The sequence below is a fragment of the Amblyraja radiata genome, chromosome 29 (assembly GCF_010909765.2).
Source record: "Amblyraja radiata isolate CabotCenter1 chromosome 29, sAmbRad1.1.pri, whole genome shotgun sequence".
In the NCBI taxonomy this organism is placed as follows: Eukaryota; Metazoa; Chordata; class Chondrichthyes; order Rajiformes; family Rajidae; genus Amblyraja; species Amblyraja radiata.
In genome coordinates this window covers 28823238-28838855 of record NC_045984.1, presented here as the reverse complement: position 1 = coordinate 28838855, position 15618 = coordinate 28823238, and the positions used below count along the sequence as shown (strand labels likewise).

The following is a 15618-nucleotide window of genomic DNA, read 5'->3' as shown; positions in this document are numbered from 1 at the left end:
TCCCCCAGTCACCGATGCCACCCTCATTGGGATTCCGCTTCCCCAGTTTCACTGCAAGATCGTTCAAAGTCCAATACCCTAGACACTCTCTCCCACACGAAGTGGTGTGCCCGGTGGTGCAGCGGGTAGAGCTGCTGCGTTACAGCGCCAGGGACCCCCGGGTTCGATCCCGACCACGTTCTCCCTCTGTGCGACTGCGTGGGTTTTCTCCGGGTGCTCCGGTTTCCTCCCACACTCCGAGGACGTACAGGTTTGTCGGTTCGTTGTCCCTAGTGTGTGTAAAGATAGTGCTGGTGTACGGGGGGGGGGGGGGGTTGCTGGCCGGCGCGGACTCGATGGGCCAAAGGGCCTGTTTCCGCGCTGTATCTCTACAGTCCAATGTAAAGTCTGAAGAGTGGGCGCTGGGCAGGACAGCAGATGCCCGCCTGGGGCCCCGTGTGTGTGTGTGTGTGTGTGAGGGCCTGTCCCACTTGAGCACCATTTGCGCGTCAGGCGGATGGCGTACGAAGATTTTGTGCATCCCTAAATCCTGGGGCGCCGCGCGTCACGGCCCAGGTCACCACGTACCATGCGCGCGGCACAACGGGCGCGTCGTGACGCATAAATTACGTGCAAATGATGCCCAAGTGGGCCAGGCCCTTGCACGTAATTTGCGCGTCATCGTGTGAGCGTGTGATGACAGATGGGGTGTAAGGCGACCGCTCGCTGACTACAGCCATAGAAACATAGACAATAGGTGCAGGAGTAGAGGCCATTCGGCCCTTCGAGCCTGCACCGCCATTCAATATGATCATGGCTGATCATCCAACTCAGTATCCTGTACCTGCCTTCTCTCCATACCCCCTGATCCCTTTAGCCACAAGGGCCACATCTAACTCCCTCTTAAATATAGCCAATGAACTGTGGCCTCAACTACCTTCTGTGGCAGAGAATTCCACAGATTCACCACTCACTGTGTGAAAAATGTTTTTCTCATCTCGGTCCTAAAAGATTTCCCCCTTATCCTTAAACTGTGACCCCTTGTCCTGGACTTCCCCAACATCGGGAACAATCTTCCTGCATCTAGCCCGTCCAACCCCTTAAGAATTTTGTGCGTTTCTATAAAATCCCCCCTCAATCTTCTAAATTCTAGCGAGTACAAGCCGAGTCTATCCAGTCTTTCTTCATTTGAAAGTCCTGACATCCCAGGAATCAGTCTGGTGCAATGGTTTAATTCTGTGAATTTTCTAACATAAATACTGTATGTTCCATCTTCAGTAATGTACATTGATCAACAGTATGTTACACAGTTCACACGGCCCTGGTGGCACAGTGGTAGAGTCGCTGCCTCACAGCGCCAGGGTCCCAGGTTCGATCCTGACCACGGGTGCTGTCTGTACGAAATGTGTGCCTTCTCCCCGTGGGGTTTCCCCCCCGAAATCTTCGGTCTCCTCCCAGGCTCCAAAGACGCGTAGGTTGTGTCTGCAGATGGGAACTGCAGATGCTGGTTTAAATCGAAGGTAGACACAAAATGCTGGAGTAACTCAGCGGGACAGGCAACATCTCTGGAGAGAAGGGATGGGCGACGTTTCAGGTCGAGACCCTTCTTCAGACTTCTTCTTCTTCTGAAGGGCCCCGACCCAAAACGTTGCCCGTTCCTTCTCTCTAGAGATGCTGCCTGTCCCGCTGAGTTACTCCAGCATTTTGTGTCTACCTCAGGTTTGTAGGTTAATTGGCTTGGTGTAATGGTTAAACCTGTCCCTAGTGTGTGTGTGTGTGTGTGTGTGGGATGGTGCTAGCATATGGGGATCGAAAGCCCAGTGCAGACTCGGTGGGCCGAAGGGCCTGTTTCCGCGCTGTATCTCTGGAATAAACTAAACAAACCTAATCGAGACTGTGAGCCGGGGTTGTGGAACCAGGGGATGGGATCAGTGGAGCTACCAGCAGGTTTACAGCTAGAGTCAAGAGAGTTCATGTGTTTCAGGCTGAGACTCAGCAGGTTCGATTCCCCCGCCCTCTCATCGCACCCGCTCAAAAATTAATGAAAAATTAATGATACGACTTGTTGTAATAATAAAAAAAGTAAATTAAAATTTGCTGGGATATTACAAAGAATAACATGGAGTGGTCTGGAAAATCCCTCGCCCTCTTCCCTCCCGCCTCCACAAGGGACCGTGTCCCTCCCGCTCCTGTCCGAAAGGACAAACAGACAACCCGACACGGTGGCCCAGCGGTAGAGTTGCCGCCTCACAGCACCACGGACCCAGGTTCGAACTCCGGCCTCGGGTGCTGTCTGCGTGGAGTTTGCGCGTTTCCCCCAGTGACCGTGTGGGTTTTCTCCAGGTGCTCCAGTTTCCTCCCACACCTCAAAGATGTTCAAGGTCGTTGGCTAATTTAGCAACGAATTCTGCAAATTGAGGATAGAAATGGCGCTCGAGTGACCGCTGGTCGGCGCGGACACGGTGGGCCGAAGGGCCCGTATCCTCGCTGTATCTCTGAACTATATTGAACTAAGTGTCGGGAGCAGATGATGAGGTGGGGGGAGATAACCAGTGAGTGAACGGGAGAATGGTTAGCACAGACTCGGTGGGCCGAATGGCCTGTTTCCACGCTGTACCTCGAAACTAAACAGAAGGCCTGCAACTTCACAATCAGTTCCATGTTCTGAGTTGACACTTGAAAGCTGAACTTCATCCCGTACCAAGTCCAATTCCTTGCTTCTTGCTTTCCGCAGAGGCAGACGTCGACTCGCGGCCTGGTTTCTCCAGCCGTGCAGCTTTCGCACTGTTGCCGTCACTGTGTGCGTGAGCTGAGAGTCCTGGTGTGTGTGTGTCCCCCCCTCACCCCCCCCCCCCCCACCAGGGCAGGGAGTAGCTGGCGGAGGAGGATGGGGAGGATGACCACCAACAGATGGGCGGGAGTCTGTCGGTCAGCTCAGCTCAGCCAGGGACGAGCGGGGGGGAGACGGTGGGGGTGGGGGCCAGATTCCGGGGACAGGGCTCCATGGTGACGGCCACTCCCATTCCACTGCGCGCCGTGGGCATGGAGGTCACCTCTGTCCACTTGTCCTTCTCCGGATCGTAGCACTCCACGCTGTTGAGGAATCCATGCTGGCTAAATCCACCTGCGCCGTGCGGAGAGGATCACATTGCAAACGTTAATACAGGTACTTGGAAAATAAACACGAGGAAAATATAATGGTGAGAACAGTATTCAAACTGGTCAGAATGTCATAGGAGCAGAATTAGGCCGTTCGGCCCATCAAGTCTACTCCGCCATTCAAACATGGCTGATCTTGTATTCACTGGAATTTAGAAGGATGAGAGGGTGGAGCCTTATAGAGACGTATACAATTATAAAAGAACTGGACAAGCTAGATGCAGGAAACATTTTCCCAATGTTGGGCGAGTCCAGAACCAGGGGCCACAGTCTAAGAATAAAGGGGAGGCCATTTAAAACTGAGATGAGAAAAAAACGTTTTCACCCAGAGTGTTGTGAATTTGTGGAATTCCCTGCCACAGAGGGCAGTGGAGGCCAAGTCACTGGATGGATTTAAGAGAGAGTTAGATAGAGCACTAGGGGCTAGAGGAATCAAGGGATATGGGGAGAAGGCAGGCACGGGTTATTGATTGTGGAAGATCAGCCATAATCACAATGAATGGCAGTGCTGGCTCGAAGGGCTGAGTGGCCTCCTCCTGCACTGTTTTCTATGTTTCTATCTATCTCTCCCTCCTAAACCCATTCTCCAACCTTCTCCCCATATCCCCTGACACCCGCACTAATCAAGAATCTATCTACCGCTGCCTGAAAAATACACAATGACTTGTCCTCCATAGTCTTCTGTTGCAAAGAATTCCACAGTTTCGTCACCTTCGGGTAGAAGGTACAGGAGCCTGAAGACTGCAACGTCCAGGTTCAGGAATAGCTACTTCCCCACAGCCATCGGGCTATTAAACTCAACTCATACAAAACTCTGAACATTCATAGCCCATTATCTGTTTATTTGCATTTTATCTGTTTATTTATTCATGTGTGTATATATTTATATAATGGTAATGTTCTGTCGTCATGCCTACTATATTCTCTGTATAAACTCTCTTGAATCTTGACAAAAGAAATTCCTCCTCATCTCCTTCCTGAGGTGTCCAGAGGGCCATTAATTTAGTTTTATTATGGTCACCTGTACCGAGGTACAGTGGAAGGCTCTGTTGTTGGGTGCTATCCAGTCAGCAGATGGAGTGTGTACATGTCTCCAATCGAGCCGTCCACAGTGTACAGATACAGGATAAAGGGAATAACGTTGAAGTCCAGTGAAGTCAATTAAAGATAGTCTCGCTGATCTGCAGGCTAATAAAGGTAGACAAAAATGCTGGAGAAACTCAGCGGGTGAGGCAGCATCTCTGGAAAGATGGAATAGGCGACGTTTCGGGTCGAGACCCTTCTAATAAAAGTGTTTCACTGTACCTTGGTACACGCGATTATAAACAAACCGTTGGCACGTTGGGTGAAGGGGGCCGGGCGAGGAGAAGGACGATAGTTCACGCGGACTGCAATGGGCCTTTGTGCCCTGGCTCCAACTGGGACTGTAAAATACACTCTAGCACGTAGACTCAGTGGGCTGCCTCTAACTACTTATTTTACTTGACAATACTGAAAGGATGTATACATTTCTTCATTCAAACAGTGGCTAGTACAGTAGAGGTCCCTGGCTCACACCCCAATTTTGGTTTAGTTTAGAGGCACAGCGCGGAAACAGGCCCTTCGGCCCACCGAGTCCGTGCCGACCCTCTATCCCACACACACACACCAGGGACAATTGTACACTTATCCCAAGCCAATTAACCTTCCGAGTGTGGGAGGAAACCCGTGGATCTCGGGGAAAACCCAGGCAGGTCACGGGGGGGGGGGGGGGAACGTACGGACAAGCGCCCATAGTCGGGGTCGAACCCGGGCCCCTGGCGCTGTGAGACGCTGTAAGGGAGGATGTGTATAGCGGGGATAGACACAAAATGCTGGAGTAACTCAGCGGGACAGGCAGCATCTCGGGAGAGAAGGAATGGGTGACGTTTCCGGGGGGTCGAGACCCTTCTTCAATGTAGCGAGGTTGCAGGCTGTTTTATGGTCATGACTACAGAGGCAGCAGAGTAACGTCATGTATGACGTGCATCGTATGTCATGCAGGATGGACGTCATGTATGATGGGCGCCATGTATGATGGATGTATGATGGGTGTCATGTATGATGGGCATCAAGTATGATGGGCATCATGTATGATGTAGTCATGTTTGATGGACATCATGTATGATGGGTATCATGTATGATGTAGTCATGTATGATGGGCGTCATGCATGTCCCATTGCTGATGAGTGCAGCTCTTACCCAAGACGTAGATCTTCCGCTGAAAAGCCGTCATCCCCATGGCACTGCGACTGTGCTTCATGCTGCCAACGCATTCCCAGCGTTCCCCATCGATGCAGTAACGTTCCACAGATGAAACCTGCTCCTGGCCATTGTAGCCCCCGGCAACATAGATATAATGGCCCAGGGTGACCACACCTAGAGAGAGGTGGACACTGGTCAAGGAGAGGTGGTACATGTGTCTTAAACGTTGGGATAGTCCCAGCCTCAACTACCTCCTCTAGCAGCTTGTTCCATGCACCCACCACCCTTTGTGTGGAAAAAGTTACCCCTCAGATTCCTTTTTTTTTTAATTTATTTTTTTTAAAATTTATTTAAAAAATATTTTTATTAGAAGTATGGTAAGTTACAATAATACACAACACATATGTCTTAATACATTTTTTTGTACCGCTTCATTTTTTAAGCTTTAAGAAAAAGATAGAAGTAAAGGAAGTAAGGAAAGTGCGCAAGAGTCGTGAAGGTGCAGGAGAGTGTTGAGAAAAAAAGCCCCTTAGAAAAGAAGTTAGAGAAGGAAGTAAAGAAAGAGAGAAAGTAGACCCTAGAAAAGAAGGAAAAAGAAAGGAGAAACAATCGCTCTATTATAACATTAAACTCCGCAGAAAGGGAACTACCAACCAAGTCTGTTTTTGTTGTTTTACCCCCCGTTGCCAGATCCTGGTACCATTTATTTATTTATTTTTTGAAATTACTATTGCACCTCATGCTTGTAATAGTTCCAAAAACGTAGACCACGTCTTTTGGAATTGGTCTGCTTTGCCTGCTAAGAGGAATCTCATCTCTTCCAGATGTAGTGTTTCAAACATATCTGATATCCACATTTTTATTGTTGGTGTGGGCGCATTTTTCCAGAATTTAAGTATAAGCTTTTTCCCCCTCAGATTCCTATTACATTTTTTGCCACTTCAACTTAAACCTATGTCGCCTGGTCCTCGATTCCCCCGACTCTGGGCATCTTCCCGATCTATTCCTCTCGTGTTTTATGCAAGATTCCAGCATCTGCTATTCCTGGAGTCTATAACCTTCCTACCCTTATACATTCCAAGTATTGAGCTGAAGGCCAACATTCCAATATCCCTGAAGTGGTCGACGTAAGACTCTATCCAAGCCTGTCACTATTCTATACGTTTCAATGATATCCCCCCCCCCCCTCATCCTTCTAAACTCCAGCGAGTACAGGCCCAGTGCCGTCAAACGCTCGTCATATGTTTAACCCACTCATTCCTGGAATCTTTCTTGTAAACCTCCTCTGGACCCTCTCCAGAGCCAGCACATCCTTCCTCAGATACAGGGCCCAAAATTGCTCACAATATTCCAAATGCGGCCTTATAGAGCCTTAGCAATGCATCTCTGTTTTTGTATACAAGCCCTCTCGAAATAAATGACAATAGACAATAGACAATAGGTGCAGGAGTAGGCCATTCGGCCCTTCGAGCCAGCACCGCCATTCAATGTGATCGTGGCTGATCATCCCCAATCAGTACCCCGTTCATGCCTTCTCCCCATATCCCCTGACTCCGCTATCGTTAAGAGCCCTATCTCTCTCTCTGTTGAAAGCATGCTAGCATGGAGTTTGCTTTCTTTACTACCGATACGACTTGCAGATTAACCATTTGGGAATCATGCACCAGAGCTCCCAAGCCCCTTTGCTCCTCCGATTACTGGATTCTCTCCCCATTTAGAACACAGTCTGTGCCTTTATTCCTACCACCACCACCACCACAGGTTGCTCCACTATATTCAATCTGCCACTTCTCCTTGACTGCTCTCCGTATTCTCATCTCCGCCAACAGCCGCCCGTTTATTCCCCCCCCCACCAACGTTGCAAGGCGAGCCTCACCCGCTCCGCTCCGCACGGTCCCCATGGGGGTGACGGAGCTCCACGTGTCTCTTTCAGGGCAGTAACGTTCCACGCTGCGCAAACGCTCGTCCCCGTCAAACCCGCCGACCACGTAGAGCAGCCCGCTCCACACCGCCACCCCAGCCGCTATTCGCCGGCTCTGCATCGGCGCTATAGCTGTCCACCGGTTTGTTTCAGGGTCGTACCTACAGGTGAAGCCGTGAGAGAAGGCACAGACACATATCAATAGACAATAGACAATAGGTGCAGGAATAGGCCATTCGGCCCTTCGAGCCAGCACCGCCATTCACTGTGATCATGGCTGATCATCCCCAATCAGTACCCCGTTCCTGCCTTCTCCCCATATCCCTTGACTCCGTTATTTTTAAGAGCCCTATCTAGCTCTCTCTTGAAAGCATCCAGAGAATTGGCCTTCACTGCCCTCTGAGTCAGAGAATTCCACAGACTCACCACTCTCTGTGAGAAAAAGTGTTTCCTCGTCTCCGTTCTAAATGGCTTACTCCTTATTCTTAAACTGTGGCCCCTGGTTCTGGACTCCCCCAACGTCGGGAACATGTTTCCTGCCTCTAGCGTGTCCAATCCCTTAATAATCTTATATGGTTCAATAAGATACCCTCTCATCCTTCTAAATTCCAGTGTATACAAGCCCAGCCGCTCAATATATGACAGTCCCGCCATCCCGGGAATTAGCCTGGTGAACCTATGCTGCACTCCCGCACAGCATGGAATCAGGCCCTTCAGCCCATCGAGTCCAGTGCCGTTCAGTTTATGATGTGGCAACTCTGCAGCTTGCTGTTCAGAAGAGGATGTCTTGTACTGATTTAGTTTAGCTTACTTTAGAGTTACTGTGCCAAATCAGGCCCTTCAGCCCATCGAGTCCGCACCGACCAGCGATCCCCGCACACTAACACCATCCTACAAACACCCACATATAACAATTACAGCACGGAAACAGGCCATCTCGACCCTTCTAGTCCATGCCGAACAGTTACTCTCACCTAGTCCCATATACCTGCACTCAGACCATAACCCTCCATTCCTTTCCCGTCCATATACCTATCCAATTTATTTTTAAATGATAAAATCGAACCTGCCTCCACCACTTCCACTGGAAGCTCATTCCACACAGCTACCACTCTCTGAGTAAAGAAGTTCCCCCTCATGTTACCCCTAAACTTCTGTCCCTTATTTTTCAAATCTTTTGTTGCGTGCTAACCAGTCAGCAGAAAGACAATACGCGATTACTATCGATTCATTACAGTATGTAGATACATGATAAGAGAATTACGTTCCATGCAAGGTTTAGCGGGAAAAGTCCGATCAAGGATAGTCCGAGGGGCACCAATGTGGTAGATATAGTTCAGCGCTGCTCTCTGGTTGTGCTGGGATGATTCTCTTCCCTAGTTCCAGAGATACGGCGTGGAAACAGGCCCTTTGGCCCAACGAGTCGGCACCGACTTGCAATCACCCCGTAACTAGATCTATCCTACACACTAGAGACAATTTACAGAAGCCCATTAACCTACAAGCCCGCACGTTTGTGGAGCATGGGAGGAAACCGGAGCACCCGGAGAAAACCCACGCGGTCACAGGGAGAACGTACGATGAGATGGATTAGGGATTAGTTATTGGACATCAGGCACAGTGGCGTAGGTGTGAGCTGCTCTGTATTGGCGAGACCAAGCGCAGGCCCGGCGATCGTTTTGTGAACACCTCCGCTCAGTCCACCTCTGCGATCTCCCGGTTGCCAAACACTTTAACTCCCCCTCCCATTCCCACGCTGACCTTTCTGTCCTGGGCCTCCTCCATGGCCAGAGTGAGGTCAAACGCAAATTGGAGGAACAGCATCTCATATTTCGCTTGGGCAGCTTACAGCCCAATGGTACGGGCATTTACTTCTCTAACATCAGATGGCCCTTGCTTTCCCTTTCTCTCCATCCACTCCCCCACCCCAGTCATCGTACTAGTTTCATTATCGTCCTGCTGAGTTCCACTATCCACCTATCCCACAGCCAACAATGGCACTTTGTGAGCCCAACATTTCCCCTTGATTATCGTAGCTTTTTGCATATTGTCTATAGCTCTGTCTATCTCTCTCATTCCCCCTCCCCCGAAGTTCTCAGTCTGAAAAAGGGTCTCGACCCGAAACGTCACCTATTCCTTTTTCTCCAGAGATGCTGCCTGACCCTCTGAGTTACTCCACCCTTTTGTGTCTGTCCTCAACCCATGCAGCACCGGAGACCCGGGTTCGATCCCGACTCTGAGTTTGTACGTTCTCCCCGTGACCTGCGTGGGTTTTCTCCGAGATCTTCGGTTTCCTCCCACACTCCAAAGGCGTACAGGTTTGTAGGTTAATTGGCTTGGTGTAAGTGCAAATTGTCCCTAGTGTGTGTGTGTGTGTGTGTGTGTGTGGAATAGTGTTGATGTGCTGGGATCGCTGGTCGGCGCGGACTTGATGGGCTGAAGGGCCTATTTCCACGCTGTATCTCCAAACTAAACTAAACTAATCTAAATTAGAAAAATGGGTGCAGGAGTAGGCCACTCGGCCCTTCGAGCCAGCACCGCCATTCAATATGATCATAGCCTGTTCCTGCTTTCACTAGTGTAACTAAATGAGTGTAGGTGGGGCATGTTGGTTGGTGTGGGGCAAAGATGGGCCGAAGGGTCTTATTGGGTACAGTGTCTCTAAACTTAGCCAGTGATGGGCCGCTGATTCCATCAACGCTGCTCCCACACTGCTGTGTAGATACAGGAGGAATCGAATATATAGGAATAAAGAGGTCCTTCTGCAGTTGGACAGAGCCCTAGTGAGACCACACCTGGAGTATTGTGTACAGTTTTGGTCCCCTATTTTGAGGAAGGATGTTCTTGCTATTGAGGGAGTGCAGCGTAGGTTTACAAGGTTAATTCCCGGGATGGCAGGACTGTCATATGCTGAGAGAATGGAGCAGCTGGGCTTGTACACTCTGGAGTTTAGAAGGATGAGAGGGCATCTCATTGAAACATATAAGATTGTTAAGGGCTTGGACACGCTAGAGGCAGGAAACATGTTCCCGATGTTGGGGGGGTCCAGAACCAGGGGCACAGTTTAAGAATAAGGAGTAAGCCATTTAGAACGGAGACGAGGAAACACTTTTTCTCACAGAGAGTGGAGAGTGTGTGGAATTCTCTGCCTCAGAGGGCAGTGGAGGCCGGTTCTCTGGATACTTTCAAGAGAGAGCTAGATAGGGCTCTTAAAAATAGCAGAGTCAGGGGATATGGGGAGAAGGCAGGAACGGGGTACTGATTGGGGATGATCAGCCATGATCACATTGAATGGCGGTGCTGGGTTGAAGGGTCAAGTGGCCTACTCCTGCACCTGTTGTCTATTGTCTATTGATACGAGGTGGGGGGGGAGGGGGGGGGGTAGACAACATGGCTGGTTGCCCCATCGATCACTCACCTCTCTGCGCTGCGGTGATGCAGGGAGCCGCAGGAGCCGCCGATGGCGTAGATAATCCCGTCGATGACGCCGACGCCAACCCTGTTCCTGGCCACGCTCATGGGCGCCCGCGTGACCCAGCGGTTGGTCAGGGGGTTGTAGCAGTCCAGTCGGTCCATGTCCAAGTGTTCCCCCAGTACGTTGTTCCTGCCGCCCAACGCGTACAGCAGCCCCAGCACCACGCACGTGCCCGCCCCGCTGCGTGGTACCGGCATGTCGGCCAGCTTCACCCACCGCCCCGTCCTGGGGTTGAAGGCCTCAACGCTGGGCACCGGGCGGTGCCAGTAGCCGCCGGCCACGTACACCAGCTGGTTGCCGCGGTGCCTGACCGGAGGCAGCGGCTGGCGCAGGTCCATCTCCCGGAAGATCTTGGAGAGGAAGTCCCGGCACGGATTGAGCTTGCCCAGGATGGGGCAGGCCTGCAGCTGGTGCTTGAGGAAGCGGCGGGGCAGGGCGTAGATCTGCAGGGCGTTGAGGAGGGCGTGGAAGTAGTGCGCTCGCCCCTCCACGTCACGGCGCACCCACTCCATGCACGCCTTGTACACCTCCGTCTCGCAGCCCACGTTCAGCCCGTCCTGGCTGACTAGATCCAGCAGCTGGCAGTGGGAGAGGTTGAAGAACTCTTCTTCCTTGATCACCTGGAGGAGGCAACACACGGCTCAGGATCAGCATCGCCGTGGGGGGGCGGGGAGAGGGGCAGGGGCCGGCGTTGGTCAAATATTGTAATTCTGGAGATTCAAAAGAGCACTCAGGAACAACAAACGACTCCTCTCCCTGCCCTGGAGAATGGAGCGGTTCAGAAGATCCTTCACCCCTGCAGACATTAGATTTTATAATTCGGACCGCTAGGCTGTAGGGGGATGCTTTTTTGCATTTTTTAATTGATTAAGATGTATGTACATTGCTTCTAATAAAAATAAAAAATAAAAAAAAGTTTTTTAAAGTATTTATTTCCCTCAGGTAGTGTCCACATTGTATTTTATGTATTATCTGTCTGCATTCGTTTTGAATGTGTGGGTTTGTTAGTTGGGGGCTTCTGGACATCTGAATTTCCCTGAGGGGGATCAATAGAGTATTTATTATTATTATTGCAGCAGGGTCTTGATCGAATGGGCTGAGGAATGGCCGACAGAGTTTAATACAGAGAAATGTGAGGTGTTGCATTGTGAGGTGAGGTCTAACATGGGTAGGACCTACACACTGAATGGCAGTGCTCTGGGAAGTGTCGCAGAGCAGAGGGATCTCGCAGTGCAGTGCGTGATTCCTCAAAGCTGGAGTTGCAGGAAGATAGGGCGGTCAAAAAGGCTTTTTGTACATTGGCCTTCATCAGCCGGAGTTATAGAGCATAGACGTTGGGAGGACATGTTGCAGTTGTATAAGACATGGGAGAGAGAAGCTGCATTTAGAGTAGTGTTCAGTTTTGGGCTCAATAGAAACATTGAAACATAGACAATAGGTGCAGGAGTAGGCCATTCGGCCCTTCGAGCCAGCACCGCCATTCAATATGATCATGGCTGATCAGCCAACTCAGTATTCTGTACCTGCCTTCTCTCCATACCCCCTGATCCCTTTAGCCACAAGGGCCACATCCAACTCCCTCTTAAATATCGCTAATGAACTGTGGCCTCAACTACTTTCTGTGGCAGAGAATTCCACAGATTCACCACTCTCTGTGTGAAAAAAAAAATTCTCGCTGGAAGATGATGGGGTGATCTTATAGAGGTGATCAAAATTCTCATCTCGGTCCTAAAAGACTTCCCCCTTATCCTTAAACTGTGACCCCTTGTTCTGGACTTCCCCAACATCGGGAACAATCTTCCTGCATCTAGCCTGTCCAACCACTTAAGAATTTTGTAAGTTTCTATAAGATATCCCTTCAATCTTCTAAATTCTAGCGAGATGGCATGGTGTTGTCAAGCTTGATAGGGTACAGAGAAGATTTATGGTGATGTTGCCTTGGCTCGAGGGGCCTGAGCTACAGGGAGAGGTTGAGGCGGCTGGGACCCTATTCCCTGGAGCGCTGGAAGATGATGGGGTGATCTTATAGAGGTGGACAAAATCATGAGAGGAATAGATGGGGTGGACGCACAGAGTCTCTTGCCCAGGGTTGGGGAATCGCGAACCAGGGGATATATTAAGATGAAGGGGAGAAGATTTAAATGGAATCTGAGGGGTAACTTTTACACACAAAGGATGCACATTCTCCTATGGAACGGGCTGCTGGAGGGGTAGTTGAGGCAGGAACTATTGCACCACTTACGAAACAATTAGTCAGGTACATGGATAGAACAGGTTCAGAAACATTGAAACATAAAAAACAGGTGCAGGAGTAGGCCATTCGGCCTTTCGAGCCAGCACCGCCATTCAATATGATCATGGCTGATCATCCCCAATCAGTACCCCGTTCCTGCCTTCTCCCCCATATCCCTTGATTCCGTTATCCCAAAGAGCTACATCCAACTCTCTCTCGAATACATCCAGTTTACCGGCCTCCACTGCCTTCTGTGGCAGAGAATTCCACTGATTCACAACTCTCTGGGTGAAAATATTTTTCCTCACCTAAATGGCCTAGCCCTTATTCTTAAAGAGGGATGTGGGCCAAATGCAGGCTGATGGGACGAGTGTAGATGGGGCATGTTGTTCGGTGTTGGGCAAGCAGGGCTGAAGGGACTGTTTCCATGCTGTGCAACTTTACAGCGCGTTGAGTCCAGGATTCGTTATCACCTCTTCCCCAGCCAACAATGGATCATTGTGGGCTCCACCCTTCCTTGGACAACTGTTGCCGGTACCGACTTGTTCAAACTACCCGCCCCAAACCTCAACCCAAACAGCCTCCCCAGTGCTGGGGTTACCTCGGTGAAATGTATGTGGACGTATTTCTTGGCCTTCTGGCAGAGTTCGACGCAGCCAACCTGCTCGGCAAAGTGTGCAATACCAATGACGTTGGAGGAGTCCATGTTTTGCAGCAGGAAGTCGGTGCAGGCCCTGGTCACCCCGTCCACCTGGTACATGGAGCTGGCCACCATCAGCTGCTGCACGCAGTGCGCGTCCACGGACACCAGCGAGGTGTAGGCGAACTCGATCAGCCTCTCCATGGCCCTGGGATCCACGCCCTTCAGCACCACCTCCGGCGCCCCCTGCTCCTTCAGCTTGGTGGTGAACATGGCCCTGAACACGGGGCTGCTGGCTGCCAGCACCACGCGGTGGGCGGCAAACGCCTGCTCCTTGCCGCCGTGGGCCACGCGCACCGTCACGTCGCACAGTTGCTTGTCCTGCCGCAGGGCGTGCATCACGGACAGTGCCCGGCAAGGGTGGCACCCCTGTGGGTGATCCATGTGACTGTTCCCCCTTCAGTGGCGAGACATCGACCCCACCGGAGAGTCGCTGCCTCAACCCCGGGTTCAATCCCGACCACGGGCGCTGTCTGTACGGAGTTTGCACGTTCTCCCCGTGACCTGCGTGGGTTTTCTCCGGGTGCTCGGGCTTCTGCCCACACTCCAAAGACGAGCGGGTTTGAAGGTTAATAGTAAATAAAATTGTAAATTGCCGCTAGTGTGTTCACTAAGATAGTGTTAGCATACGACGGGAAGATCGCTGGCCGGCACGGGCTCGGTGGGCCGAAGGGCCTGTTTCTGCGCTGTATCTCTAACGTCGAGCAGGAGGTCCCCAATCCCTCCCGGCCGCTTCTGGAAGGACCCCCGGCGAGCGGTGTTATGGCAGCTTCACTTTCACCGGGTCTCGGCCTACGGTGCTGGTACCAAGTGCCCCCACCCCCCCATCACATCGATCCTCGCACCAAGCGAGACCAACGGCGTCAGTCCCTACCGTGTCCCGAGAGCGAGATTCTTCCCCCCGTGGCTTCAGCAGGGTTGTTGTGTGGTCGGTTGGGTGGGTGGGAGACACAAAAGCTGGGTGTCGTGACCAATTCCCCCGGAGTCAGCGGAACGATCAGAAAATCGTTTGAAGTTCAGACATTCAGTCCCCGATTACCGATGTGAAGCCCTTGTGGAGAGACCGTGGTCACGTTAACGCCTCTTGTTGCCAGTGAGTGAATGCAGGAGGGTTGGCAGAACGACGGCAGAGTCTCGGACACGGAGCTGCTGTGGGCCGACTGCAACCCCTTTAACTTCCCGTCACGATTCAGACCTCTTTAGACCTCTCTGTGCGGATCCAATGGCGGAAGGAAGGGGCTGGGCGATGGTGTATGCACTCCAAACTGAGTAGCAGCAACTCACAGCAGCGACATAGTCGTCCACAGGAAGCCACAGTTAACGCACTGTATAGAGGAAAGAGAGCTGGTGTTATATCATCACCGGCAACGTCATGTTGCTAAACGTTTAGTTTACTCAACCAGGGCTGGGGCACCCAGTCCATGATACTCACACTCACACTCACGCTCACACGCACACTCACATGCACACTCACCCACACACAAACTCACGCTCACGCTCACACGCACATTCACACGCACACACACCCTCACACACACACACACCCCACACCCCCACACACACACACCCCCACACACACACACACACCCCACACCCCCACACACCCTCACACACACATACACACACACCCCACACACACACACACACCCACACACACACCCCCACACACACACACACACACACACTTACAGTCAGTGCACAGACCTTCCCTGTGTCCATCTAACTCTTGTGTGGGAAGGAACTGCAGATGCTGGTTTATACCGAAGACATCCACAAAAAAGCTGGAGTGACTCAGCTGGACAGGCAGCATCTCTGGAGAGAAGGAATAGGTAAGGTTTCGGGTCGAGACCATTCCATCAGCCATTCCTTTTCTCCAGAGATGCCGCCTCTCATGTTGAGATACTCCAGCTTCTTGTGTCCATCTGCCA

The 15618-nt window shown here is 51.3% G+C and overlaps 1 protein-coding gene across 1 annotated transcript; it reads right to left on the bottom strand.

Annotated features, from left to right (window-relative positions):
* Nucleotides 1-1862: 1862 nt before the first annotated feature.
* On the bottom strand, nt 1863-14151 carry LOC116989562 (kelch-like ECH-associated protein 1A). Its single transcript, XM_033047062.1, has 5 exons — nt 13592-14151; nt 10701-11377; nt 7238-7443; nt 5359-5535; nt 1863-3103 (listed from the first exon to the last, which is right to left on the bottom strand). Exons 1-5 carry the CDS (start codon nt 14072-14074, stop codon nt 2919-2921), a joined length of 1728 nt encoding a protein of 575 aa, XP_032902953.1. The 5' UTR covers nt 14075-14151; the 3' UTR covers nt 1863-2918.
* Nucleotides 14152-15618: the final 1467 nt, after the last annotated feature.

Excerpts from the sequence above, each read along its gene's own strand:
- LOC116989562 (XM_033047062.1), bottom strand. The coding sequence starts at position 14,074 with ATGGATCACCCACAGGGGTGCCACCCTTGCCGGGCACTGTCCGTGATG. Across the intron at positions 11,378-13,591 it reads TCCACATACATTTCACCGAG|GTGATCAAGGAAGAAGAGTT; the intron begins GTAACCCCAGCA and ends TGCCTCCTCCAG. Across the intron at positions 5,536-7,237 it reads GACCGTGCGGAGCGGAGCGG|GTGTGGTCACCCTGGGCCAT; the intron begins GTGAGGCTCGCC and ends ACCTCTCTCTAG.